General features: G+C 23.9%; 13 protein-coding genes across 13 annotated transcripts; 6 read left to right on the top strand and 7 right to left on the bottom strand.

The window, feature by feature from the left end:
• Positions 1–475: 475 nt before the first annotated feature.
• On the top strand, positions 476–2,203 carry PNEG_01872 (hypothetical protein; the record flags this gene model as incomplete). The annotated part of the gene is made up of 6 exons (XM_007875655.1): positions 476–528; positions 569–800; positions 849–1,348; positions 1,392–1,581; positions 1,632–1,793; positions 1,838–2,203. The coding sequence occupies exons 1-6, from the start codon at positions 506–508 to the stop codon at positions 2,201–2,203; spliced, it is 1,473 nt and encodes a 490-aa protein (XP_007873846.1). The 5' UTR covers positions 476–505.
• A 212-nt stretch (positions 2,204–2,415) lies between these two features.
• PNEG_01871 (hypothetical protein) lies at positions 2,416–3,147 on the top strand. The gene is made up of 6 exons (XM_007875654.1): positions 2,416–2,431; positions 2,476–2,583; positions 2,628–2,744; positions 2,786–2,821; positions 2,871–2,948; positions 2,997–3,147. Exons 1-6 carry the CDS (start codon positions 2,422–2,424, stop codon positions 3,122–3,124), a joined length of 477 nt encoding a protein of 158 aa, XP_007873845.1. The 5' UTR covers positions 2,416–2,421; the 3' UTR covers positions 3,125–3,147.
• A 53-nt stretch (positions 3,148–3,200) lies between these two features.
• On the bottom strand, positions 3,201–6,692 carry PNEG_01870 (hypothetical protein; the record flags this gene model as incomplete). The annotated part of the gene is made up of 6 exons (XM_007875653.1): positions 3,201–4,257; positions 4,310–4,421; positions 4,467–4,623; positions 4,665–5,353; positions 5,402–5,476; positions 5,523–6,692. The coding sequence occupies 6 exons, from the start codon at positions 6,690–6,692 to the stop codon at positions 3,293–3,295; spliced, it is 3,168 nt and encodes a 1,055-aa protein (XP_007873844.1). The 3' UTR covers positions 3,201–3,292.
• Positions 6,693–7,499: 807 nt separating this feature from the next.
• On the top strand, positions 7,500–8,405 carry PNEG_01869 (hypothetical protein). The gene has a single exon (XM_007875652.1). The coding sequence runs from the start codon at positions 7,721–7,723 to the stop codon at positions 8,309–8,311; it is 591 nt and encodes a 196-aa protein (XP_007873843.1). The 5' UTR covers positions 7,500–7,720; the 3' UTR covers positions 8,312–8,405.
• PNEG_01868 (RNA methyltransferase, TrmH family, group 3) lies at positions 7,788–9,708 on the bottom strand (the record flags this gene model as incomplete). Its single annotated transcript, XM_007875650.1, has 8 exons — positions 7,788–8,214; positions 8,268–8,468; positions 8,519–8,613; positions 8,659–8,891; positions 8,932–9,176; positions 9,218–9,314; positions 9,362–9,572; positions 9,621–9,708. The coding sequence occupies 7 exons, from the start codon at positions 9,706–9,708 to the stop codon at positions 8,391–8,393; spliced, it is 1,047 nt and encodes a 348-aa protein (XP_007873841.1). The 3' UTR covers positions 7,788–8,214; positions 8,268–8,390.
• A 115-nt stretch (positions 9,709–9,823) lies between these two features.
• Positions 9,824–14,859, top strand: PNEG_01867 (hypothetical protein). The gene is made up of 13 exons (XM_007875649.1): positions 9,824–10,352; positions 10,397–11,864; positions 11,913–12,370; positions 12,420–12,630; positions 12,671–12,716; positions 12,757–12,852; positions 12,900–13,308; positions 13,354–13,404; positions 13,454–13,571; positions 13,615–13,752; positions 13,795–14,222; positions 14,272–14,773; positions 14,828–14,859. The coding sequence occupies exons 1-12, from the start codon at positions 9,927–9,929 to the stop codon at positions 14,671–14,673; spliced, it is 4,251 nt and encodes a 1,416-aa protein (XP_007873840.1). The 5' UTR covers positions 9,824–9,926; the 3' UTR covers positions 14,674–14,773; positions 14,828–14,859.
• Positions 14,860–15,001: 142 nt separating this feature from the next.
• On the bottom strand, positions 15,002–15,625 carry PNEG_01866 (hypothetical protein; the record flags this gene model as incomplete). The annotated part of the gene is made up of 3 exons (XM_007875648.1): positions 15,349–15,625; positions 15,158–15,296; positions 15,002–15,113 (listed from the first exon to the last, which is right to left on the bottom strand). The coding sequence occupies exons 1-3, from the start codon at positions 15,602–15,604 to the stop codon at positions 15,002–15,004; spliced, it is 507 nt and encodes a 168-aa protein (XP_007873839.1). The 5' UTR covers positions 15,605–15,625.
• A 40-nt stretch (positions 15,626–15,665) lies between these two features.
• PNEG_01865 (hypothetical protein) lies at positions 15,666–16,423 on the top strand (the record flags this gene model as incomplete). Its single annotated transcript, XM_007875647.1, has 3 exons — positions 15,666–15,954; positions 16,001–16,287; positions 16,331–16,423. 3 exons carry the CDS (start codon positions 15,666–15,668, stop codon positions 16,421–16,423), a joined length of 669 nt encoding a protein of 222 aa, XP_007873838.1.
• A 621-nt stretch (positions 16,424–17,044) lies between these two features.
• Positions 17,045–19,615, bottom strand: PNEG_01864 (hypothetical protein; the record flags this gene model as incomplete). The annotated part of the gene is made up of 6 exons (XM_007875645.1): positions 17,045–17,319; positions 17,365–17,914; positions 17,959–18,302; positions 18,348–18,847; positions 18,892–19,120; positions 19,165–19,615. 6 exons carry the CDS (start codon positions 19,613–19,615, stop codon positions 17,045–17,047), a joined length of 2,349 nt encoding a protein of 782 aa, XP_007873836.1.
• Positions 19,616–20,077: 462 nt separating this feature from the next.
• On the bottom strand, positions 20,078–20,931 carry PNEG_01863 (hypothetical protein; the record flags this gene model as incomplete). The annotated part of the gene is made up of 3 exons (XM_007875644.1): positions 20,764–20,931; positions 20,384–20,716; positions 20,078–20,339 (listed from the first exon to the last, which is right to left on the bottom strand). The coding sequence occupies exons 1-3, from the start codon at positions 20,913–20,915 to the stop codon at positions 20,078–20,080; spliced, it is 747 nt and encodes a 248-aa protein (XP_007873835.1). The 5' UTR covers positions 20,916–20,931.
• A 946-nt stretch (positions 20,932–21,877) lies between these two features.
• Positions 21,878–22,641, top strand: PNEG_01862 (hypothetical protein; the record flags this gene model as incomplete). Its single annotated transcript, XM_007875642.1, has 6 exons — positions 21,878–21,971; positions 22,018–22,045; positions 22,086–22,153; positions 22,199–22,409; positions 22,453–22,478; positions 22,532–22,641. 6 exons carry the CDS (start codon positions 21,878–21,880, stop codon positions 22,639–22,641), a joined length of 537 nt encoding a protein of 178 aa, XP_007873833.1.
• A 1,641-nt stretch (positions 22,642–24,282) lies between these two features.
• On the bottom strand, positions 24,283–24,778 carry PNEG_01861 (hypothetical protein; the record flags this gene model as incomplete). The annotated part of the gene is made up of 2 exons (XM_007875641.1): positions 24,520–24,778; positions 24,283–24,474 (listed from the first exon to the last, which is right to left on the bottom strand). Exons 1-2 carry the CDS (start codon positions 24,724–24,726, stop codon positions 24,283–24,285), a joined length of 399 nt encoding a protein of 132 aa, XP_007873832.1. The 5' UTR covers positions 24,727–24,778.
• Positions 24,779–25,398: 620 nt separating this feature from the next.
• On the bottom strand, positions 25,399–25,928 carry PNEG_01860 (hypothetical protein; the record flags this gene model as incomplete). The annotated part of the gene is made up of 1 exon (XM_007875640.1): positions 25,399–25,928. The coding sequence occupies exon 1, from the start codon at positions 25,882–25,884 to the stop codon at positions 25,399–25,401; it is 486 nt and encodes a 161-aa protein (XP_007873831.1). The 5' UTR covers positions 25,885–25,928.
• Between the last annotated feature and the right edge of the window lie 156 nt (positions 25,929–26,084).

Below are 26,084 nucleotides of genomic sequence, written 5' to 3'. Positions count from 1 at the left end.
AACATTTTTTTCAGCATGTTTCTCTAATACTTATAAAATTTAATTCAAAATATTTATAAAATCAAGGGTTAATTAAGAGCTTTAAGGTTTGCATATTTATTTAAATATATATAAAAATTGTTATTCTTTTATATTATTTTCATATATGTCTTTGTTTCTTATATATTCTTTTTGTATAAAAATTGTTAACACTTATAATTATATTGAATTAACAATTAAAATAATATCTATTTGAAATCTCTAATATTTTATCAATTTTTTTATTAAAAAAAAATAAAATTTTAAGATAAACAAAAAAAAAACTGATAAAGTTATCATGAATTATTTATACCTTTAATATTTGAAATATATTGAAGAATTATACAATTTTTTCTATATAACTTTTATAATTTTATCTTATTAATTATAAGAAGAGTTTTTATTTAAAAAAAACATCAACTTTATTGAATATTTTAATGAATTTCTATGAAATAGCCAGTATTTAAAACTAAAAGAATTTTAATATATGTTTTTAAATTTTAAAAATAGGTAAAATATTAAAAAATAATGAATTATCTTATAAACATAGTTCTTTAAACAAAATACTTTCAGATCTTAATGATTATGTTAAAAATAATAATTTTACATCGGTAGAATCAGTTGATGTAGCAATTCATGCCCTTGAGGAGGGAAAAATTGATGATTTCATAAGCGCAGAAGCATTGGAAACTCTTGGAAAAAAAGAAGGTCTTGAATGTTTTCAAGATAAATATGAAAATAAAGTAACAATTAGTCTTGGCGGAAAAATAATAGTGATCGATGTAATTTTTAATAGGAATTTATATTTTTTGAAGTTAAAGTCTTTTTAGATAGATTTAGAAAAATTTTCTATATATTGGAAGGTTATTCGGGTTACAACTACATGGGCAGATTGTAAAGGAGGGCAATATTTTTCACCGTCTACAGATGCAATTCTTCTAGCGAATTTTTCAGAATCATACCGTTTAAATTTATTTAAAAGTAATTTTCAACGTCTTTTACGTTTTGATCGTTTATCATCACCACCTATATGGGATGCTTTTTCAGCAATTAGATCATTATATGTAGCGTTTGAGCAAATTTATGGGTATGAACTTGAAATATATAAAGATCCTGAAAAAATATTGTGTGAAAAATTTGGAAAACCCGAATTTGATGTAGCAAATATTGTAGGACTGACTCTTTGGTATTGGAAACAAAGACGTTACTGTTCTACAGAAGAAAAACTCTGGAGAGTAATAATAGAAGTAGAAGAACAAGACACTACTGCTTCGTCCATTTCTCCTGCTGTTAATATTCAATGGATAGATCAAAAAATTACTTTATTAAAGTATTCTTTTTATATAATTTTAAAACATCTAATAATCCAATAGTGGAGATTATAATTGGATGGAACCTTCGTCCAGTTTTTCTTCTTCATGTCAATTTGTAATGATATTGGATCCTCCTGTTATAGTATGCACAGAAGATATAAAACAGATTTCTAGAATAATTAAATCGTATGATTTTATTTCTCAAAATGATTTAGAGAAAAATAATTATCAAGTATATGAAACAATTTTGGTATTTTCATTATAATCTATATTTAATTTTTTGCTAACCTTATTTAAAAGACTTCTCAATCATTACCTATCCAGACAGAGAGAATATTATATTTACCTTTTTCAGTAACTCAGCATCAATTATACACCTTAGAAAAATCTACATTATCTCCAGCATGTCATTTAAATCGTATTCCTTTTTCTCATCCTAAACAAATTCATTCTATTTTAAAAGTATATTTATTTAATAATATATAATTATGCTTACTTAATAATAGCTACTTCGAAAATATATACTCTTTCAAACTTTAACTGAAAGCTATATAAATAATAATGTCTCTAGCAATTCTCTTTTACATAAAACTAACTATAAATCATACATAAAAAACAAAACTAATTTTAATATATCTACTTTTTACGAAACAAACATACAAATTAGCATTTTTTCTTCAACAATTGATGATTTAAAAATAATTTTATCTATTACAGAAAATGGACATATCCATCTACAAGATTTACATACAAACAAATCACTTCCTGAGGACATAAAATTAGAAATCGAACATGTTTTTCAAATTTCAGAAGATATAGGAATTACATGTGAATATATTAGACAAATATTAAACAGAAATGATTTCAAATAATGATCTGCATAAATATTTATGTTTAATTTTAAAAATATCTTATAAATTTAAATAGATTTTTATTTTTTTATCGACCTATAAAATTTTAAAATATCTTTTAAAATTCAAAATATTTAGTTAAGAGTTAGCTTTTTTTTTGTATTTAAAGCTAATAATATTATATTCTCTCCCATATAAATAATATTTATTTTAGTTAAAGATTTAAATAATATTTTAAAATGCCACGTTGTAAGTAAATTTATGAAACATATAATTCAACTAAGATTTATAAGATTATTGTGATTATTGTGATGTATTCTTAACACATGACTCAGCTTCAGTTAGAAAGGCTCATAATGCTGGAAAAAATCATCTTACTAATGTTCGTGAATATTATCAAGGTTAAAATTATCAATATAATATAAGTTTAAAATTAATATTTAAGAAATCGGTCATGAAAAGGCACAGAATGTTATTGATTCGATAACTAAAGCCTATGAAAATCAGCCAGTTATGTTACCTCTTCCAGGGATGTTTCCTCCTTTAATTCCAGGAATGCCACGTATGATTTGAGTTTTTTTCTATATTTTTATTAATATTCAGCGATGCCAATATCAGGAGTTCCAGGACCATTGCCCCGTAAGTTTCTTGTATAATTTATACATATATATTTATAATCAATATTTAGCACATCCAGGTATGCTTGATACACCATTACCACCTCCTATTCCAGGAATGCCATTTCCTCCACCATTTGTACCACCTTGTATGTATAAGATATATTACAAAATGAGTTTTTATGATTTATTTCTAGCACGTTTAAATTTACCATTCCCTGGAGGATTTGTTCCACCATCTGTACCTCCACCAGGTATATCTCAAATTCAACCAAGTCAGCAATCCTCTACATTTCTACCTCAAAATATGCAGCATTCCGGCTAATTTAGTAATTGTTTGATTAAACTATTTCACAAAAAAAAAAACATAATTATATATATATATATATGTATTTTTATGCAATTCTATTGTGCATTATAAAAAAATATTTGAAAATATACAGATTATTTTGCAAATGATTGTAATTTTCTAACAATTTACTTAGAATGAATATTATTTTAATTTTATAGTTGGATATCGAATTTCAGGACAAACCTTCCTAATTTTCTGTAATTCATGCTTTTTCCATGTAAAAAGTGTATTTTTTTTCTTTTTAGATGCATAAGAATTGTTTATAGAATCTCTTTTATTATAATTCAAAGGAGATGTATTCTTTAAGAAATCAGTTAAAGATTCCTTATGCTCAATATTTGCTTTTTTGATAGAAATATGTTTAGGAGGATAGTTATTAGTTTTTGGTTCATTTATAAAGTCATTTGTATCATTTAGTGAATTTTGAAGAAATATACTTTTATCGTCGAAATTCAGAGAAAAAAACTCTTTTGAATCTAAAAACATATTATCCAAAGATAGTTTTTTTTTTTCAATGGATTCTGGCGTCTGATATGAATTCTTTGAAGGAGAATCTCTTACATAAATTGACCGTGTTGTGCCTGAATAATTACTATTTTTTGGAAATATATTATCTTCTGAGAAATTCGTTGATGAATTCTTATAAAGTTGAATTTTTCTATATAAAACCTTATTTTTATCATCCAATGGAATGGATTCTTGAAATTTTATTGAATCAGCATTAATTGGTTCAGAATTTCTTAAAAATTCGATCAATGATTCTTCTCTTCGGTACAATCTCGAATACGATCTATTTAAATCTTCTTTATCCTCGTCTCTAAAATGCTCTTTTTCCATTTCCTTTTGTGTTTTAAAAGTTGAGGATACTTGAGAAGTGGATGTATAATCATTAAAATTATCTGAATCAAACGTTTTTAACGAATGAGAATATTTAGTAGATAATTTAGAATTCGAAAATTCATGAATTTTATTCATAGAAGTTTCTATAAAAAACTCTCTAAGAGAACTTGTAGTTGGCTCCTTAGGAATAGTTGGTTCCCGTGGTTGTAATTTATTTCGTTTGTCTTTAATTGATGAAGTGTTCACAAAATCAAGTGTTGGTAATTCTTTTGACGTAAATATTTTTCATAGTATTATTAAAAGAAGAAACATCCTTACCTTTGACATTATTACAATATCTACTTATAAGTTCTGTATTATATGAATCTGAAATATTCGGAATATCTGTCGTTTGAGAATATGCCTTCAAAAATGATTTTTCATTATCAAACTATAGTTGTAAGACGAAATTTATTTGAAAAATATGGATTTTTACATCAATTTCTCTTAAACCCTCTGGATTTAGAAACATCTTCATGGTTGCATTTCTATCTACTAGTTTATCAAAAGTGTTCTTATTACTTCTAGTTTCATTCTTTTTTTTATCTTGTGAAAGTTTAGAATTTAAATAATTTGCATTTTGACATAAAGCTCTAATAAAATTAAATTTAATCCCATATAAGATTAATCTTACATAGTTTCTGAATATTTATCTAATGCTGGTATCTCTGAAATTAAAAAATCATCGTGTTTAGATTTATTTATTGAAGAATTTATTTGAGTTTTCGAAGATGTTTTTAATAACAGATCAGAATTAGTAGAATGAAAAAAAATATTTATATTTTTAGAAGATATTTCGTCTATATTTTGATCCTTCATATATGTGCTTGTTTCTGATTTCATATCTATAAGATTTCCATGAGAATTATAATCTTTCTCTTCAGATTTCAATATTCTATAACAAGGAGAAATTTCGTCATGCAATGAGTGAGAATTTTTGTGAGAAACAAAATTATGATTAATCGTATTATTGACATTATAATTATGAATAAAAAATTGGTGATTTTCGCTTTTTTCTTTGCTAAAAGTAGATTTTTCTTGATCATATGTTAATGAAAGCTTTCGAATTTCATCAAATAATTTTTCACTCGTCAAAAGATCATTCTTATCTTTATACGAAATATCTGAAAATTCACATGTATTTGTATTAAATGGATCTATAGAATCCTGATTTATATTATCAATGGCTGAAACCCTTTCTAAAAATGTAGTCTTAGGAATATCAGGATTAAGTTTAGAAGTATCTTCTGGAGAGATTTCACGTGAAACACTTTTAGATAAGGTTGTATTAAAAACTTCTAAAGTATGATTATCCACTGTATTCTTTAAAGAATTGTTATTGTTATTAAAGAACAAAAATTTTTTATATACCTCAATATCACTTCCAAAAATAACAGAAGAATCTACTGACACCTTTTCTCCAGAATCAAATGAAGGAATTGATTTCTGTTACATAGTTAAAATTTCTATAATCCATATAAAAAATAGAAACCTTTTTTAAAGGTAAGCACTGTTGATTTTTCTTTGCATTTACTTTATACAAATGTTCTGTTTCCCTCATCTTTGTTTTATACTCACTTTTCTGTTCATTTGAGTTATCTTGTTCCAATAATTCTATATTATAAAAAGATTCATTTTGAGAATTTTTTTGATTTTCTAGAAGTTTTTTATTAGTATGAGTATTTATATAAGAACCTTTTAAAAAAGCAGGAAAAAAAGTTTCTTTGTTATCAAAATTTAAATATTCTGTCATATGGGTTAATTTGCAGACTTCTAATTCATCAGAATATTTATCAATACCAGAATTATCTTTTTCAGTATTGATATAAGTTTCATATCGTATATCCTCAACATTTGTTTCAAAATTATAGGATTTTTTTTCGAATATATTATCTTTTTTCGGAGAAATAAGAGCAGTATCAACAGAAGATGCACTAAAAGAATTATCATTAACCATTAAGTCTAAAAAAGAGTCAGAAGATTTCCATCTGTTCCATAAGGATAAAATTGCTCGATCATATTTAAGCCCCTCATTTAAATCTCTTTCTTCAATAATTGGATATGAATTTTTAGTTTCACTTAATCTTCGGTGACATGCATTTCCTACAACAAGAAGCATATATTCTGCAACAAACTCGAGAACCGATGTAGTATATATTGAAACTGAAGGTGATATTAACTCGTCACCCCATAAAGCAGTGGGAAAATTATCTTTTTCCTGATTCCCTAATGTAGAATATACCATACATTTTACACGAATTTTTTTCCAAACATCTATCAAATCCCATCGAACATCTTCATGGATTTTAAAACCTAAATCTTTAGCTAAGGGTTCATTTTCAATATATGTTTGTAATTCGGCATCCGCTTCAGAAATTGCTTCTACACCTAACTGAGTCGGCAGTTCATTTAATATAGCATTTCTTAGATATGAAATTTCAATAGATTTAGATGTTTTTAAAAAAACCAAGAGAATATAATCCAAAAATTCATTAATCAATTCTAAGACTTTTGGAGAAAAATCTAAAGATAGCGTAAAAGATGTGTTTTTGAATTCAGCAATTGATGACAAAATAACCGATAAAGCTGCTTCATGAGATATATAAGAGGGTTTTGAAACACCTTTTAATTTAGAAATTGATATATTTCTTAATAAAGCCATAAATATTTTTTATCAATGTGTTTCTTTTATAATCAACTTTGAAAAAAAAAAAAACATAAAAAAAAAAGTAATAAATAATATTTTAAAAGCCCTTTTCTTTAGATATTTAAAATGTTAGATTTTTTTTAGGAATAATTTTATATAAACTATAAAAATTCCTTTATTTTTATATTAAAGCTCCTAGACTTGTCTCGAAACGATTGGGGGTGTAACTTGATATTTTGTAGAAATATATATTTCATATTTATATATGTATACATGTTTTTATAAAGTTTTTTTCAGAATCATAATTATATGAATTCTAGATTAAAAACTTATAAGGCTTGTAAAATAATATATCTATATGCAATTTAGAAATTATATGTACTTGATATAATTATTTTAAAAACATTTATAAGTTTTTACAATGTATTTTTTTGGAATTGTTACTTTATTAATAGGATTTATATATTTTTTGAACTAAATTTTTATATTTTTGTGAATTTAAAGATAATTTGAAAAGAAAAAAGATGAAAAATTGAGTAATTCTATGGAAAACAAAATAGAAATATGCCTTTTATCATTAAATTATGGAAAAACTATAAAATTTTTTTATATATAATGAAAAAATAATATATATTAATATACTATTTCTTAAATATATAAAGAATATAAAAAAGTTTATATAACATTATGAATAATGAAAAAACGCTATATATTTTTGAATTTATTATTTTTATAGGAATTTAAAATAGATTTTTTATGCTATTAAATCAGATTTTAGATATTTAAGAATAAAATGATGCAAATTAATCTAAAAATAAATAATGTTTTTAAAAATAGAAAATAGAGCATTTGCAAAAGAATATACCAAAAGCAATAAATATTTTTTGTTTCTAAATTTTTTTCATTTTTATTTCCACATAATGAATGGATTTCAATATTGTAAACATACTTCAGATAAAACAAAATATTTTATTCTTTTTATATAATAATTGGACCAAACATTACGAAATTAAAATATAGATCTTGTTCTTGGGGCATCTAGAATGTGCTTTAATCTTTTGAATACCCATGAGAAACCTATGAATAATAAAACAAAGTCATGTATGTGTCTTCCTTTGTCATGTTTAAATGAGAAATCATGCAAGAGAAAGTGTGAAGTAATGGGACTTTCCAATGAACAAAGTGACTTAGATTCATATGATTGTTTTTTTGGAAATGAAATGCCTGTATATATGGGAAAACCACATGGAAGTTCAAAAGTAAATGATTTTGTTTTAAAAGGTTCTCCTAACATTGGAAAAAAAATGCAGAAAGATATAGAGGTTGATCGTGGTACATTAAAAGATATTTTTCAAATAAATCCTCAATATGGTGATAGAAGTGTAGGAGAAATTATTAAAGGCTTATCAAAAAATTCATCTAGTTTAAGAACTCTTGAATTAAATAAACTATTTAATGACCCCTTAGATAACGAAAGCAGATATACTGATCTAATAACAATGAATGTAAATCCTCAACAAATACTTGGAAAAGATAGCTTTAATTTGTTAAATAGGGAACTTGGAACTATACCAGAAAATGAAGTCTTACATTGTTTTTATACAACATATTATAGAACAGATCCTCATATATAATTTTATTATAAAAAAAAAGAGATGATTAGCCGGTTTTTTTTATAACTGTTAATTATATTTAAAAAAATATTAAAACGTTTTATAGAATTTTATCATACTTTTTTATTCTCAATATTTTTGAAAGTTCTGAAATTAATATTCCAGATGCTACTGATACCTAATGCAAATAAATTAATTTATATATACCCATAAATATTATTTAAATACATTTAAAGAGTCTATTAGTGAAAAAGTAAACTGTGAGGGTGGAATAGTAACTAAAAAATCGCATTTATTTTTAACTAATGTTCTCATACCCCTATCTAAATTTTATTAATTATTGATTTTTATATATTACTAAGAGATACGCTCGTTTCCCATTATTAATAAAACGGGAGAATTTGAAAGATACGTATCTAGTTCATTGTATGGAATTACTAAGTCATTCTTTACTTTATCGGATAATGATGTAGTTCCAATTACTTTCCAATTATTTGATTTTAGTAATTGTAAAAAAGATAAGGGGTTAGCAGTTTTAAATATTTTTAAAAATTCACATGCACCTGATGATGCTTTATTTACAATTGGTGATAAAGAAGCACTTAAAATTATTAAAAGATTAAATATTGAACATTGTTTACCTGTTTTTTTCAGAGAGAACTACGCCATTAAGTCCAAAATAATATGCATTTCTCAAAATAGCACCCATATTCATTGGATCTGTTATCTCGTCCAAAAAAAGCCATAAATTCAAATCATTTTTGGAATATAAATTATTAGATATTTTAGATTCTATGTCGTTAGAATAATTAATCTGAAAATCAAGAAGTTCTTTGCGTGTGGTAAGTGAAATACATCTAATTGGGGAAGTTTCTAAAACAAATCCCTATAAAATGTAAAAAAATAATCTCATTCCATAATTTATACATTATGTGGTCTATTTAAAGAGTAATTATCCAGAATACTCTTACTTTTCACAAATTCAATAGGAATAGACATTGATGTTGATATTTTCAAAATATCGCTTATGATATACCATTAAATTTAATAGAAATAATATATAGTTTATACTCGTTTTTCTTATCATCTCCATATATATATAATTTATAAAATTTTTCTCTATTTTTTGCGATTAAAGCAGAGAAAACTGGTGATCTACCATAAATATATTCTTTTGGAACCTTTTTCTCATCTTTTCTATGTTTTTCTCTAATAGATCCTGTAATTAATTGATTTATACTATATTTTTTATTTGAAGAATATTCATATATTAAATTTTTATCTAAATTTTATAAAAAATTTCAATTATATATATATATAAAATAATTACTTAGATAAATCTTTTTAATGTCAAAATATGTCTTTTTCTTGGTCTTGAAACTATTTCTTATAGTCCTAAAACCATATCTAATATTCATGTAAAAATTATATTTATTGATAATCAAATCGTTCAGGTTCAACAAATAAACATTTAGTTAATAAAAGTTTGTAAAGTTAATTTTTAAAAACAAATTAATATTTCTAGAAGAAATGATGTTTTATATAAGAAATTGGAAGAATTTTTATTTATCTTTAACTCAGAAACAATAATTTAAGAAATTCATGTTTAAAACAATATATTACTCTTGAAACAGATATGAAAAGCGAATCACTAAAATTACTGAAAAACTTTCCATCTTATGATAAAAAGGAGGAGATTGTTAATGTATCTTTAAATAAGGAAAATGATTTTAAAAAGGAAGAATTAATAGTATCAAAAAACAATAATTCGTTATATAAAAGTGAATATTTTTGTAATTTTAAAAATGGCTTCCTAGAAGTGCCACATAATATAGAAAATCTTAATAGTTTTCATGATAAGTATAACCCTAAAAGTAAAGTACATGAAAGTTTATATAAAATTTCAAAATTTTCTATTGTTATTTCAAGAATGATTAAAAAAGAAAATTTATATTACGAACCTTCAGAGCATACTGTAAAATATATAATTGAGAAAGTGAATACAGATTTAAGGGAAACACAGGAATATATTGTATTGTTTGAGGGTGGATATAAAGCTAAAGTATTAAGTTAATATATAAATCATAATTTATAATATTTTTTCAGGTTAGTTCTGATCAAATTGTTAAATATGATCAAGGGAATATCGCTTTACAAAATTATAATGAAAATATAAGTTCACTAATAAATGAAGGTACTATGGATAATGATTTTTTAAAGAAGGAATATGATTATTTATCTGATGATATTCCATCTATTGGGAAAGGATGGTCACCTGAAATATTTTGTAAAGATAAATTGTTTTCTATTTCTTCAGAGAAAACTTTATCTAATGATATTTTCCAAGATTCTGAAGATGATGATATTTTTGCATCATCTAAATGGAAAAATATAGGATTAGGAGAAATTATATTTTCTAGAGCAAAAACAAGTATATCATATAAACCAGAAGATTTAAAAAAAACAAAGAAAGAATATAAAAAAAAGACATATGAATTTCAGATAAGAAGATCGACTCGCATCAAGGAATGTTCTGTGGACTATAAGGAAGATAAATACGAATCTTTGGAGGATTTGTCTTCAGAAAACTATGTAGATGAATCGCAAGATATGCTTTTAAAAATATTAAAAAAAGATAAAAAAAAGTCAGAAATTACTTTTTTTCCTGTGTTTAATGATTTCATGGATTTCCATAAACCTTTTTGTGAGAAATGTGGCGGGAATAAGGACCTTATACCTTGTCAGGGCTGTTGCATAACATATCATCAGGATTGCATGGGTTCTAGAACTAATAAGGTTGTTGTTTTAACTTTAATTGGTGACGGTGAGCATGTTTTTCAATGTTATTATTGTATGGAAATGAAAAAATCATTTAAATTAAGAAATAGATGCTATATTTGTGGAGAAGTTGGAGAAAATTGCATAAAGTTTGATGTGTCACAAGAAAATCCCATACATGACGACTTTCACAAATTAAAAAAAGAGAATCAAAAAAACACCGAATTTGTAATAAACAATTCAAAGGGGTTGCTTTGGAGATGTAGTAAATGCTATCGTGCATGTCATTTTTATCATTTACCTAAACAATTCTATAAAAATGAGGAATCTAAAATATCTCAATTTGGTGATTATATTAAAAATTGGACATGTAATGAATGTATAAAATATCCATACTATATAGATAAAATTTTGGGATGGAGAATTTCTTCTGATAGCAAGCCTATTAATATTATTGTCGGTGAATGCAATGTAGAGTGTGCTGAATGGTATCGAGAATATCTTGTAAAATTTAAAGCTCAATCTTATTTAAGAGTTGCGTGGGTTCCTGGACTCTGGTTATCCGGAATTTCAAGGATAAAGAATTATTTTGATCTTCGAGAGAATATTTCAATTCGAAATATTGAAGATGTCATTCCTGAAGATTACTGTACTGTTGAAATTGTTTTTGATATTAAATATAAGGATGATCTATATAGGAGTCAGAAAATGTTTAAAAATAAGGAGGAAGAAATAGAAGCAATAGATACTGTGAATGAAGCATTGTGTAAATGGAAAGGTTTAGAGTATAATGATGGTATGAGATTTTATTTTTTATTTATAAGGGTTTAATTTAATAATATAGTAACATGGGAAAAAGTACCTGAAAATAATTCTCCTCGTTGGGAAGCTTTTAAAAATGCATATATACAATTTGTTGAAAGCCATTATATACATAGTCTTGGTAAAAAAAAATTACATAGAATTATGAAAAATGCTTCATTTTCTGATCTTATAATTAAAGATCAGCCAAAATATATACAAGGTGGCGAACTTATGGAATATCAAAAAGAAGGACTTAATTGGCTCTATTATATGTGTCAAATGGGGCGTTCAGTAATATTAGCCGATGAAATGGGTTTAGGGAAGACAATTCAGATAATATCCTTATGTTCTGTACTTTTTTATGAATGGGAAAAATGGCCATTTTTAATAGTCGCTCCGAATTCTACAATATCTAATTGGAAGCGTGAATTTTCAAAATGGAGTCCTCATTTGCATGTTGTTCCATATCACGGGGAAAAAATTCAAAGAGATATTATAGTACGTATCCAATGAAAGATATTTTTACTGTATTTTAATATGTTATTAGCGCCAATACAGATTGTTTCATCAGCAATCTAGAGATCTTAAATGTCATGTTGTTTTAACTAGCTATCATACAATTATAACTGATTCTATATTAAGTAATTTTGATTGGGAATGTTTAATAGTAGATGAAGGGCAACGTTTAAAAAATGAACATTCTTTATTATTTAAAAAGTTAACCGCTTACAAATCTCAGAATCGTATTATTCTTACAGGTATAATTCTTGAATGATTTGAAATTTCTAATTATAAAAGGAACTCCGTTACAAAATAATCTTAAAGAACTTTTTAATTTATTGCAGTAGGAGAAAATCTTTCTTTTTTTTTGCTTAAAGTTATAGGTTTTTGGATCCAGAAAAATTTGATACGACTAAATTATCTTTTGAATATTCAAATATGACTTCTGAAAAAGTGACTCAGATGCATGATATTTTAAGGTATTTTGGCCAAATTATATATGTTTTTTTTTAAATAGTTGATCTAGGCCTCTGTTATTGAGAAGAACAAAATCAGAAGTTCTTACGTCATTACCACAAAAATTAGAAATTATACTACCTGTAACAATGTCATCTCTTCAAAAAAGTTTATATAAATTAATTTTGTCAAAAAATGCAAAATTACTTATGTCAATAATGTCTAAATCTACTGCTGAACGTCCTTTAACAAACTATAATAATACAGCACTTTCAAATATTTTATTACAGCTTAGAAAAGTTTTATCGCATCCATATGTTTATAGTCCAAATGTTGAAGAGAAAACATCTAATGAAGAGCTGGAATATGAAAGAATGGTTAAGGCATCTGCAAAACTAGAATTTCTTAGTAAGCTGTTTCCAAAACTGAAGAGAAGGGGAAGAAGAGTTTTGGTTTTTTGTCAATTTACTTTAACATTGGTAGTTTCTTGTTTTCAAAATAATTTTATTGCTTAATATTTTTAGGATATTCTTGAAGATTGGCTAAATTACATAGGATATAAATCAGAAAGAATTGTATGTTTTTGTTAGATCTTTATTTTCTTTTTTTTTTATATATTTATAGGATGGAACAACTCCAACATGTGATCGTCAACGCAGAATTGATCAATTTAATGCAAAAGACTCTGAGTCATTTTGTTTTTTACTTTCTACAAGAGCTGGGGGTGTTGGTATTAATTTAGGTTAGTAATTAATATCTATATTATTATTATTAATTATAATTAGCAAGTGCAGATACTATTATAATATATGATATTGATTTTAATCCACATCAAGATATTCAGGCCATATCGCGATCATATAGAATAGGTCAAACTAAAAATGTTTTAGTATTTATATTAATAACAAGAAATACAGCAGAAGGTATATATTTTGTTTCTAATTTTATATTAATAATTGTATTAGAAAAAATATTAGAAGGAGCAAGACGAAAGATGGTATTAGATCATTTAATAATTGAGAGTTTAGATGAAAAAAGCGAAACGGCTATTGATTATCAAACTATTCTTAGTTTTGGTGCAAAATCACTTTTTGATGATCAAAATAATGATCAAGAAATATATTATAATGACAATGAAATCGAAGGTTTATTGGCGCAAAGTGAAAAAGATGTTTCAAGGGAAGTTAATAAGAATTCTGCAGATTCATTTTCATTTGCTAAAGTTTGGGAATATTCTATGTTGAATAAATCAAATGAGAATTCTGAAGATAATGCCAAATCGAAAATCGCTGACATAGATTTCTGGAATAAAATTGTAAATGAAAATAACATGGAAAATATTTCAGATAATTCAAATATGGAAATTGGAATGAGAGGAAGAAAGAGGAAAAAAGTATAATTATTTTATTATATAATCTAATTTGTTCTGATTTAAAATATAGATAAATTATTCTCTAGATACTTCAAGCATAAAATCTCAAAAATTCAAAAAAAGAACAGAAGCAATTCTTAATTCATCAGATATGGAATTTTATGAGAATGCTGATTACTTGAGTAATAATGAAAATACTCATATAAATAAACATGGCTACGTTCGTAATAAAATATCTCGAAATGGTTCATGTTTAAGGACTATTAATACTCAAGTAAAATTAAATACAAATACATCAACAGAAACAACGTCAGACATGCATAATGACTTAAAATCACATAAACATTTAACTAATGATTTAAAAAATAATAAACAGAAACATAAAAAAAAAAGACCAAAATCATTTACTAATTTGAATATAATCATAGACATTCCAAGAGATCTAACCAAAAAGAGCTTGTGCCAAGAATAATATTTTTCTTATTTTATTAAATTTTAAGAGATCTAATCAATATCTAAGACATAATTCTAATATAACCTTGTTTTTAAAGACGCATTGAGATTTTAAAAATGTGAGAATTCAGCTATAAACAACAGAATAATGATTTTGTGCTTATAAATTTTAGGAATCCTAAAATTTGTTTTATTAACTTTAGGCTAAAGGCTAAAATTGTTTATAAGAAAATATTTTTGTATTTATAAAACTCTAAAAATTTTGGTTATTTTTTTTGTAATTATAATATATAATCTAATTATAATTTCTTTATTTTTAATTGAGAATATATATAGAAAACTATATTCTAATTAAATCCCATTTGATTATCTAAAATCTTCTGAAACGTTGGTTCGTTAGAGAATAGAAAAGGTTGTAATTCTTTTTTATTAAGATCTTGTATTGCATATAAAAGATTCCTGAAATTAATAAAAATATGATAAATTTATTTTATATTTTATACTCTGGTGTACTTGAAATAAGATATTTTTGATCTGTCATTATTTGTGTTAACTCTTTTTGATGATTATCCATCAATGTTTCATTGACAACTACAATAAGTTGTTTTTTAAGTTCTAGTGCTTCTATAATCGATCCTGATCCTTTTTTATACAATATTTATTATTTATAATTAGTTTTTTTATTTTTTTTTACCTGCATGTGAGATAATCAGGCTTGATTTTTGAAATTCTTCTTCAATATCCTTAGAATAACTAAATCCACTAACTTCCATACCATTAATTGGTTCCCATTGATTAAAAATATCTTCTGATTTTCCATATTGAACTACAATTTTAGAAAATCCTTGAGAAATCAAGGCATTTTGAACGGATTTCTTCTGAATGTTCAATATTAAAGCATCAAACCGAGTTGATCCAACTGTAACTAACACTGTTTTATTTTCTACCATAAAATTCTTAAATAAATTTATGATTTATTAACATAACCGAGACGATTAATGTTTTTATATAATGTTTTTAAATATTTTCATTAGAAGTCTCTTAAATTATTCAAATAGTTTCCTAAAAATTAGATGTTTTTCTTCTAAATCTTTAGACTCATTTTCTGTACTAAAAAAGCCTCTTAACTATACTTATGAAAGAAGATTGAAAAGAAGAAAAGATGATAATAATGTGGAAAAACGTATGAAAGAATACAAATTTGATGATATTACATCTTTAGCTCATGATTATCTTGATGAACATAGAGAAATTAGGGAATATTATCGTAAAATTGCATGGGAACTTCCTACATTAACAAGTAAGAATGATAAGAAAAAAAAGATATTTTAATGATTATGAAAAAGAATTTTCAATGAAATATGAAGTTCCTGGAAAAGAGGATATTTTAAAATTTAGATATACAACTTATTTAGGAGAAAAACATCCAGCAGAATCAAAAGTGACGATGGAAGTATTATTAAATAATCTTGGTCTTAGTTTGGTTGAACGTCATAAATTAATTGTCCTTTCAGGACCAAGATATAATCCTTTAACAGATGTATTAAAGTTTAATTGTGAATTATTTCCAGAAAGAGATGAAAATAAAAAGTATTTAAATGAACAATTAAAGAAACTTATTGAAGAAGCAAAGGTATAAAAATGTTTTATTATCTTTAACTAAATGCATTTTGAAGGATTTAAGGGATACATTTGAAGATATTCCTCAAGACTTTAGACATGTTAAATCAAAAACTTCTATAACTTTTCCTAAAGAATGGATTAGATGAACAAGATATTATTATTATATTTTGGGATTAATATATACATGGGATGTAAACTCATAAGAAAAATATAATGAAATATATAGTTAAGTATTTTTAAAAAAGCAAAATTAAGAATATTAAAAAACTAAACATTTATTTTTAATATATAAAATAAATAAAAATCAATATATGGTTTTTATAAAGGAAGCAATATAGATAAAACTTATATAATCTTATGCCAAAATATGTTTTATATTTTTAAAATATATCAGTTTAAAATATTTGATTCTAGTCAACGAGCTAAATAATATTGTCTTAGGATTAAAAAAGCTTTTAAGTTTAATAAAATAGTTAAAATGTTTTAGAAGATTTATTTTTGATTTTTAGCAGTTCAAAAGCAATATAATAAAAAAAAATATATAATGTTTAAAGATCTATGAAAATTAGATAATATTAATATTTTGAATCTGAAAAAGTTACATATTACCAATATATTTTAATATTATATGTTAATAAATATTAATTTTTTAGTAGTTTTTGAAAAGATTCCTATATGTTTCAAAGTTATTTTACAGAAAAAAAGATTAGATCTAAGATCAATAGTTTTCTGTAAATAATAGCAATTATTTTTAAACAATTAAACTTTTACTGATCCTTTTGTATTTGATAATTTATAGGAATAGTATTTTTGCAATGTTTCGAATTTCTAAACAATTTACCCGTGTATTTCTTAAGTGTAAAATATCTTTTTAATTGATAGTTTGTGTTAGAAATATTTACAACAGCACCGTCATTTTGAGTAGCATTAATATTATCAAGTATATATGGGAGATCTTTTTTTGGTTTATTTGCAATTGATGTTCTAAAAGAAGACAACTTTGAAGTTAGATGGTGGATATTTGAAGTAGAATTAGAGTAATCTGTTGTACTTATTAGCAAAAAAAATAATATGAAATATAAAATACCCGAAATTTTTAAATTAAATTCATTTAATATTCCATATCTTTTATTTGTAGATAATGAGTACGAATATAAATTTAAATCTTTGATAGGTAGCTTTTCAATTTCATTTTCTATTTTAGGATTAGAAATGTTATCTTGTTGTTTTATTTGTGATGGATCCGATTTCTTTTTATCATTCAAAGCTACCATATATTCTATTTTACTATAAGAAAATGGAACTTTTATAGAATTTAATGTTTCCAATGAATTGTTTTCTCTATAAAGATATTCTTCCGAATTTCTAATAATATTTTTATCTATTATGTCTTGCTTATATTCTAAAAGAGACTTTTTTTTTGTTTTAATAGTTTTATATCGTTGTATAATTTTAAATTTATTTTTCTGATGCTTGAAATATTCAGACAAAGTACGCCTAAGTTTATGTTCCTCATCATTTGAAAATGATGATTTATGTTTCTCCAAATTATTGAAAAATTTTTGTTTATTTTCTACAGAAGAGTTTGCAAGAAATGGATTGAAAGATATGCATTTATCACATTTATTATTTTGTTCCTAAAATGATCAATTTCAATCCTTTATGTATTTTTAATTTAAACCTCTATAACGAGCCATTTTTTCTCGTCTAGTTCAATCTCAAAGAGAAAAGATTTTCCAAATAATGTTTTTTTAAATATAGGAGTTTCTTCACTACAAGAGTCGATCCAAACTCCCCAAAAGCTTTCATCTAAACTAATACGAATCTTATTTGATATTGTACTTTCATTCAACCATTCGGTATTAATTTTTGTAGCAGAATCTAATTCTGGATGTGGATGAATCCCATTTATAAGAGGAAATGCATTGTTGAAAGGAAATATACGATGTAAAGGACTTTTTTCCAGAGAAAGTGTAGGATTGGTTTTTGGTTCTAAGTCCGTAGAATGTTGATTGAGATTATCTACTATGAAATTATTTTAATTATATATTATTTTAAAGATTATGTTACTCAAATAAGCATTTTGCTTATCTATTTTGTATAATGAATCAGTTTTAGGGGAACTTGATTTATTTTCGATATAATCAAATCCAAAATTCATAAATTCTTCCCATTTTTCACACTCTTTTGGAGATGATGTATTTATTAATGTATTAGAAATACACATAAGAATTCTTTTTGATTCATCAGTCAATGCATTTTCAATATGATCACGATGTTTCCATAGAGCTAAAGAAATTTCATCATCTGTATCTAAACCTTGTATTGCAACACGTTGAAGAATTGTAAAAATATTTGGACTAGGTATATTCGAAAACACATCGATACAAAGAGTATCTTTATGATGTAATGTTATTGGTGATGCTACAGACAAAGGATATGGAGTTTGTTCAAGCAATTTAACAAGCGACAATGGTAATGGATTTGGAACATATAGTTCCGTATTAGTATGTTGTTCTTTTATACTCCTAAGGTATGCAAAAAATAAATGTTCATTTGCATCTGCTGATCTAAATTATAATTAATATTTTATTTAAAAAATTAAAAACGAAACCTCTTCCAGTTACTATAGCCTCTGTGGAATCCTTGGTCTTTATTTTTAAAATTAAACGCCCACCACCCTGCTGTTCTTGATAATTTATCTCCACAAAGTCCATTAATTTTTGAATAAGCTGCTATAGCAGAAAGAATATCAAAAAAACCAAGAATGATTTTTTCCCGAATCTTGGATTTTACAATTGTAGGAATATAATCAGAAAATGCATTATATGGATATTTTGCTTCTAAGATAATAAAAATTTAAGTCAATTTATAGCTTAAAAACTACCTTTTTCAAGTTTTCTAAACGCTTCATAGACATTCCATCCTACAACACCATCAATTAATCTTAGCCAACACCAACGAATAATCCCAATTATCACGTAAATATCTACTATAGGAAGCTCCTGAATAAGCTGATTTTTATGTACTTGTGAATTATCAACTGAAAAAAATTTTCTAATATATGCTTTTGTTGATAAAACATCTGACATAGGCCTAAAGGGCAAAAATACCAAGGGAATCATTACTCCCCTTGATTTAACCTCTATATAACATGCTTCTAATAAATCACAGACTTCTTCTTCTAGAACGAATTCCCAATTCCATGGATCATCACTTCTAAAATTTCTAATATCTGCTTCTCTATCATAAACTATACTTTCTTCTGTATTTATAGGAACTTGATCTTGTTTTTTAAACAAATAAGATCTTTTAAATTTATTAAAGTATTTTGTCATTTTTTTGCCTTTATTAATAAAATAATTAAAAACCGAGTATTTTATATCTCTAAAAATATGTTTTTACATTTTTCTACTTTAAATATTATTAACTTCCAAAATGTAAGCCTTTAGGAATGTATTTTAGCAGAATTGTTCTAATATTTTATCCCTTTATGTTGCCATGGTTTTCTTTTTTAGCTTTTTTTTTTTAAGGGGTTAATATATAAATAGATAAATTTAAAATAAGTAAAACATTTAGGATTTTCAACAAAATAATATCTATTTCTAATATTTCCAAAGATTTAAATTTACAAAAATTTTTAATTATTAATTGTAGTTTATATTTTTAACAGAATACTTTTTAAATATTCAGTTTAATGAAATAAAAATAATATATTCTAAATTAAAGAACAAATGTTCTATTTCTAAATTTTTAAAATTTTCAAAAAAAAAATAAAAATAAATTTGTATATGTAAATTTTATAATGTATTGTTAAAAAAACTAATAAGAATTTTAATGCCTTCACGAAAATTCATAACATTTTCACTATTTGTTAAATCCGAACGAGCAGCCATGAATCCATGATGCATAGTGTCAAAAGTTTTGAAAATACAGGTTTCTGCAAAAGATTTTGTTTTAACGATTTTTTCGAATTCATTGCATTCATTTATAGGTTCATCTTTGCTTATAAGACTACATATTGGAACTTTTAAGTTAGTAGCATCTTTAGGATCAACCATTCTATTGGATTATTAAAAAAATGAATGAATAGATAGATCGCTTACGCTGGATGAATCATAGCAACTGATTTTAATTCATTTCCAAAGTGTCCTCCACTAAGAACTGAAAGTTTTCCTCCCCAACAAAAGCCAAAAACAGCAAGAGATTCTACGTCATCTTGTTTAACATCTTTAATAATAGAACCAAGTACTTGCAGATTTTTTTCTGGATTAGCAGGTCCAGAAATGAAGTTGCTTAATTCTTTTTTTTTTTCTGGTGTATCAGGAGGGAAATTTTCAATTAAAAATGGGTTTCCTTTGAAGAAATCAGGCATAATAATTCTTGCATCAAGTCCGGAGCTAAGTAAATCTATACATTGTTTTGTCTGAGGCCAATATCTTGAATAATATTTAGTTGCATTAAAATTATTAGAGTATAAAAGTACCCAAAAATATCATAAATACAAATTAAGGTGCGTCTTTTATTATTACCAACTACGTATGCATCAAGGCCAGAAATTTTTGTCATAAAACCTTTTGGTATATAATTTGAAATCACGGGAAGAACACTACAACAAGCTTTATTTGAAAAGGACATCAAGATCTAGATATTCTAAGTTATTTGGAAACTTTCTATTCAAAAACTAGAGATTTAAATTTCTTAAAAAGATCGGATATTTAATTAATAATGTTTTAATTATTCAATTTTTATGTCGAATATGATTTTATGAATTTTAGGTTTTTTTATTATAAATTTTTATATTTAGCAAGCTCACATAATTTAAAGAATTTGAATTTAAAATGAAATATTCTTTATTAGATTTTATAATAAATATATGATATTAAGTATATTTTTGTTTTTTTTTTGTATTAATTTTAAATATAAATTAAGAATTGCATGAAATTAATTATATATTTTTTTATATAAAAAAGTATTAATTTAAGATTGATATGAATCTATAGTGTATTATTTTTAAAATAGATTTTTTTTTAATATATAAGTTTTTATATCATTTTTTTAAAAGCTTAAGATGAATATACATTTTATAAAAAGGTATTTGAATTAAAATTGATAAAAAAAATAATCAAAAAGGATATCAATCAAATATTTATGACAAAAAAAGTGATTTTTCCATAAAAAAATATTAAATTAATTTTAAAATATTTATAAATACGTTAAGTTTTTTAAAGAAAAATACAATTATCTTAATAAGATAAATAGAAAACATAATATATTTTCTTTATTGATTGAAAAAATCAAAAATATTTGAATTTAAAATGTCTGTAAATACTTATTTTTTTAGTAATTACTATGATTATTATTTATATATCTTAATAGATTTTTTTAATAAATCTTGAATATTTTATACTAATCGAAATTATAAATAATATATTAGATATTATGAAATTACATATTTAAAAATTCTTGAAATTTTAATTTAAAGACTTTCATTTAAAGTATAATTAATAATATTAATTAAAACAAATAAATAAATGTATCAATAATATATAAAATTTTAATCAAAATATTAACTTGTTAGAGTAGTAGAAAAAAAGATTATGTCTATGTTGAAAATTCATAATATAAAAGAATTATCAGATACTGAGAAGAAAAAACATAAAATTAGTGCAGCTCAAATCCGAGTTCAAAAAGGTATAAAGAAAATACAAAGAAAAGATTTGAATTAATAGATATATAGATATTACTGAACTTCTTATGCCAGAGACGTTGAAATATATTTTAAATGTTTTTTTTAATTTTATTTAGAATGAAAATAGAATTTCCAGATCTAGATGATTTTTTAAATTTTTATCTTATAATTAGACCAGATGAGGGTTATTTATAATTATTTTAACATAGATTTCTCTAATTAATGGAAGGTTTTTACAAAGGAGGATCTTTTTGTTTTAAATTTAATATTAATGAAAATTATCCTCATGATCCTCCTAAAGTTAAGTGTACACAAAAAATTTATCATCCAAATATAGATTTAAACGGAAATGTTTGTTTAAATATTCTGAGGGAAGATTGGAAGCCTGTTCTCAGTCTTAGTGCTATTATGTTTGGTTTACAATATCTTTTTCTTGATCCGTAGATTTAATTTCTTTTTAATAATGTTATTAATAATCTTTAGGAATACGGAAGACCCTCTTAATAAAGGTATATATATAACCCTTTTGGATGATTTGATTGGAAATTTTAATATTATAAAGTTGCAGCAGATGATTTAAGAAATAATCAAGAAAGTTTTCAACAAAATGTACAAATTTCTATGAGAGGCGGATATGTTCTGTCTGAAATGTTTGAAAATGTTTTTTCTTAAAAAAAAAGTACATGTAATACTATATTTTTAATTATATCTTAAGCTTTATATTTTAGATTTTTTTGAGGTTTCTATAAGATTAATTATTACATATGATTACATTAAACATAAATAAACTTCATTGTTGGATTTTTTATCGTTTTCAATAATATAAAGGAAATAATACTTTTAGATTTATAGTAAAAATACTAATTATTATCTACGATAAAAAAATCTAACATAAATGACTGATTGTCTTTTTTTAGGAATTTTAATTATTTGATAATTATTTAATAATGTCGAAGTATTGAAATAATAGAATATAATTATTAAATTTTTATAATATATTTGAGTTGTTTTATTTTCAAAAAAAATACATAAGTTTTAAAATATATTAAATCATTTGCTAAATATAATCAAGAATTATATTTTGATATAAAAATCTTTTAAAATATAATAAAAGATGAAATTCCTACTGTATTAAGTTTAATTCAAAGTAGTATCATTACTTTATAAACTTTAAAGTTCAGACATTTACAATCAATATGAAAAATTATATTATTTTAAAATTTATAAAAAATAAAGGAATTTAAAATACATAATAACAGATATAACAATTATAGATATAACTATATTGTCATAAATAACTTCTAGATATTAATTCCAAAAAAAATTAGAAACAGAAATTTTGAAAAAAAAAAACATGAAATATTTTAAAAATAGAGAGATTACGTTATTATTTCATCGACACAGCATATGTAATCCTGTTTATAAGGATATATCTCTTTATTACTAAAATTGTTTTTATAAGAATCGTAACATGTAACAAAGTTAACCGGAAATTTTGTAAAAATATAGCTAAATTGTATAGATTAAAACCTATCTATAACATAACCAGATTCTGTAGATATCATGGAATATGAACAATAATATTAAATTAGTTTATAATAATATATTATAGCATTGCTATTCTGTATTATAGATGAATATTTGAAGATAGTAGAAAAACCGATGGAGCAGAAGTAGCAATGTATTGTCACAGAACATTATAATAAGGCGACAGATACGGAGAATGATTTTAAGGTGCAAAAAAATAATAAAATAATGGTTATCGACATGTTTGATAATTTGATTGAAAAGGCTCTACATATATGGTTAATTATTAACATATTATTCAACAAATAATAAAAATACTTATGTTATATAGATAAGTAAGTGGTTATTGTCTCTCATTATACGCCTGTCCTGCATTTGTTTTGCCATTATTAATAGATTTTATTGTATCCTTAAAAAAAGCTGAAGAAAAATAGAAAAATCAGTATTTAATTCTTTTATAGATTGTTTATCGTGAATGAAAAAGTCTGATGATGAATTGTTTATGACGTTACTAGATTCATTATGTATTATTACATTTTTCTCTGATTTTAAATCAAAAACTCCTTGGAATGACTATTAAAAGAAGGTATATTGAGACTAGAATCTTGTATAAATGTTTTAGAGTCTGTATATTGTACTATATATGAAGCTCCGGAGTTTTTTATTAAATCCGTATTATTAGTAAAACAAGGTGTATATACTGCTTTAAAGAGAAATATAAAAGGAAGATTAAAAGTTGGATATAGAATCCTCAAAGGATTTTCTGAAAGCCTAATTTTTAATGGTTTATCTTCTCTTAGAAAAAAAACGATGGAAATAAGGTTTGCAATAATTAATTAATTCCTTTTCAAAATCCTTTATACAATCTGAAAATGGAATTTTAACTTGAACACTAAAAACTTTAGATTTCTTTATTTTCTCCAGATTTTTATCAGTGCTTGAAACATCAAAGTTCTGTCGCTTATTATTAAACTGTATCTATTTAAAATCAATGATACTAAAAAAATTATAAAATGTAATTACAACAATGCCCTTATTTATATCAAAAGTATCGTATGTCCATATATTATCCTGTAAAGATTTTGTTTGAGAACTAAATAAATTAATAAAAATAAATATTGAAATATACTTGTTCTTTATAATTATTTTGATAAAAAGAACCTTTTTTCTGTATTTCAGACGTTTCTTATCAAAATTAAATAAATAATTGTTATAACATTTATAATGCATAGAAAAGTGGTAATATGAGGAACAAATGTAGAATTTTCTTTAAAGAATTTCCGATGGCTTTTATTCATATTTATTTTTCCTTATATATAACACTGTTTCTTTGAAAATTTTCGAGTGATCCTTACTTCTCTTATATAAATTAGATATATTATTAAGTTCAATTGAATCATTTTTGTCATTTTTAATAGAAAACAATGATATTTCAAATTTAATATTTGGAAAAAACTTTTAGAAAATCTTTGATGTTTTTTAACATTTTTTGCGTTCTGAATTAAATAGTTATGTTTTTGAAAAGATTCATTTTTTTATAATTTTTTTGTTAACCCTTCACATAAAAGACTATCTAATGATAATAGAACATTTCATCCTCTGTATCCCCATTACTTATAATAATTTCACTATTATAATCCAAAAATTCACAATATGATGTTCCATCAGTTTTACTTGCTTCTCTATTTTCATATAATATATTTATTTCAGCCCGTCTCCAGTCTTAAAATGGCAATCTATTTTCTAAATAACTAATTTTATGAAAAAATTAATAAAGATATTATGAATAAGCTTTTAAGTCTAATTTTTTTATATCTTATAAATCTGAAGAAAAAATAAAATACATTATAAATCTCATTACTATTATTCATAATAAATAAAAATATTTAGAACCTAAAAATCTCAAGAATGAAGCCTTGAATTTGATCCTTTTATTTTTCCATAGAAAAATGCTGAAATAATAGATAAGATAATATACAAAAAGAAAAGAATTAATGACAAAAATGTTAGAGCATGAAATTCACGACAAATCCCTTTAGATTTCAAAAATACTGGAGTATTTTTTACGTAATCAACATTTGCACATGAATGAAATCCTGTAATATGAGAAAGAATAATGCTTGCTGAAAATGTAAATATTAAATTAAGGATATCATTAATCAATGTAATAATAGGACGATTAAAAGATGATACGGAAGCTTTTACAAATTCAAAAACTGTTGTTATAATCGAAAAAAGGCCAGTAAACAGTGTAAAATTCATGTCTGGTAACTGAACTTGATTTTTATATCGACGCTGTTGATTAATATCAACAGATAATGAAAGAATCAAAAGGCCGATAACAATAGCCAATATACGTATAACTATATATATATATTTTTCTGCCATATCTGTCTTCTATGCAATAGTTAAATGTTTAGTTTTTAATACGGTAAGGCTTTTTAAATCGGATTTTTTTTCAAAAAAAACTTGTCCGATATTTTTTTAAACTATTTTATTAATTTATTAAATAAAATATTAATAGTTTTACATAAATATTATTTGTTTTAATAATTATCTTATTTTTTGTTTAAATTTTTTATATAATT

The sequence above is a fragment of the Pneumocystis murina genome (genome assembly GCF_000349005.2).
Source record: "Pneumocystis murina B123 chromosome Unknown supercont1.9, whole genome shotgun sequence".
Classification (NCBI taxonomy): domain Eukaryota; kingdom Fungi; phylum Ascomycota; class Pneumocystomycetes; order Pneumocystales; family Pneumocystaceae; genus Pneumocystis; species Pneumocystis murina.
The sequence above is the reverse complement of the archived record's forward strand: the minus strand, read 5'-3'. Positions and strand labels throughout refer to the sequence as shown.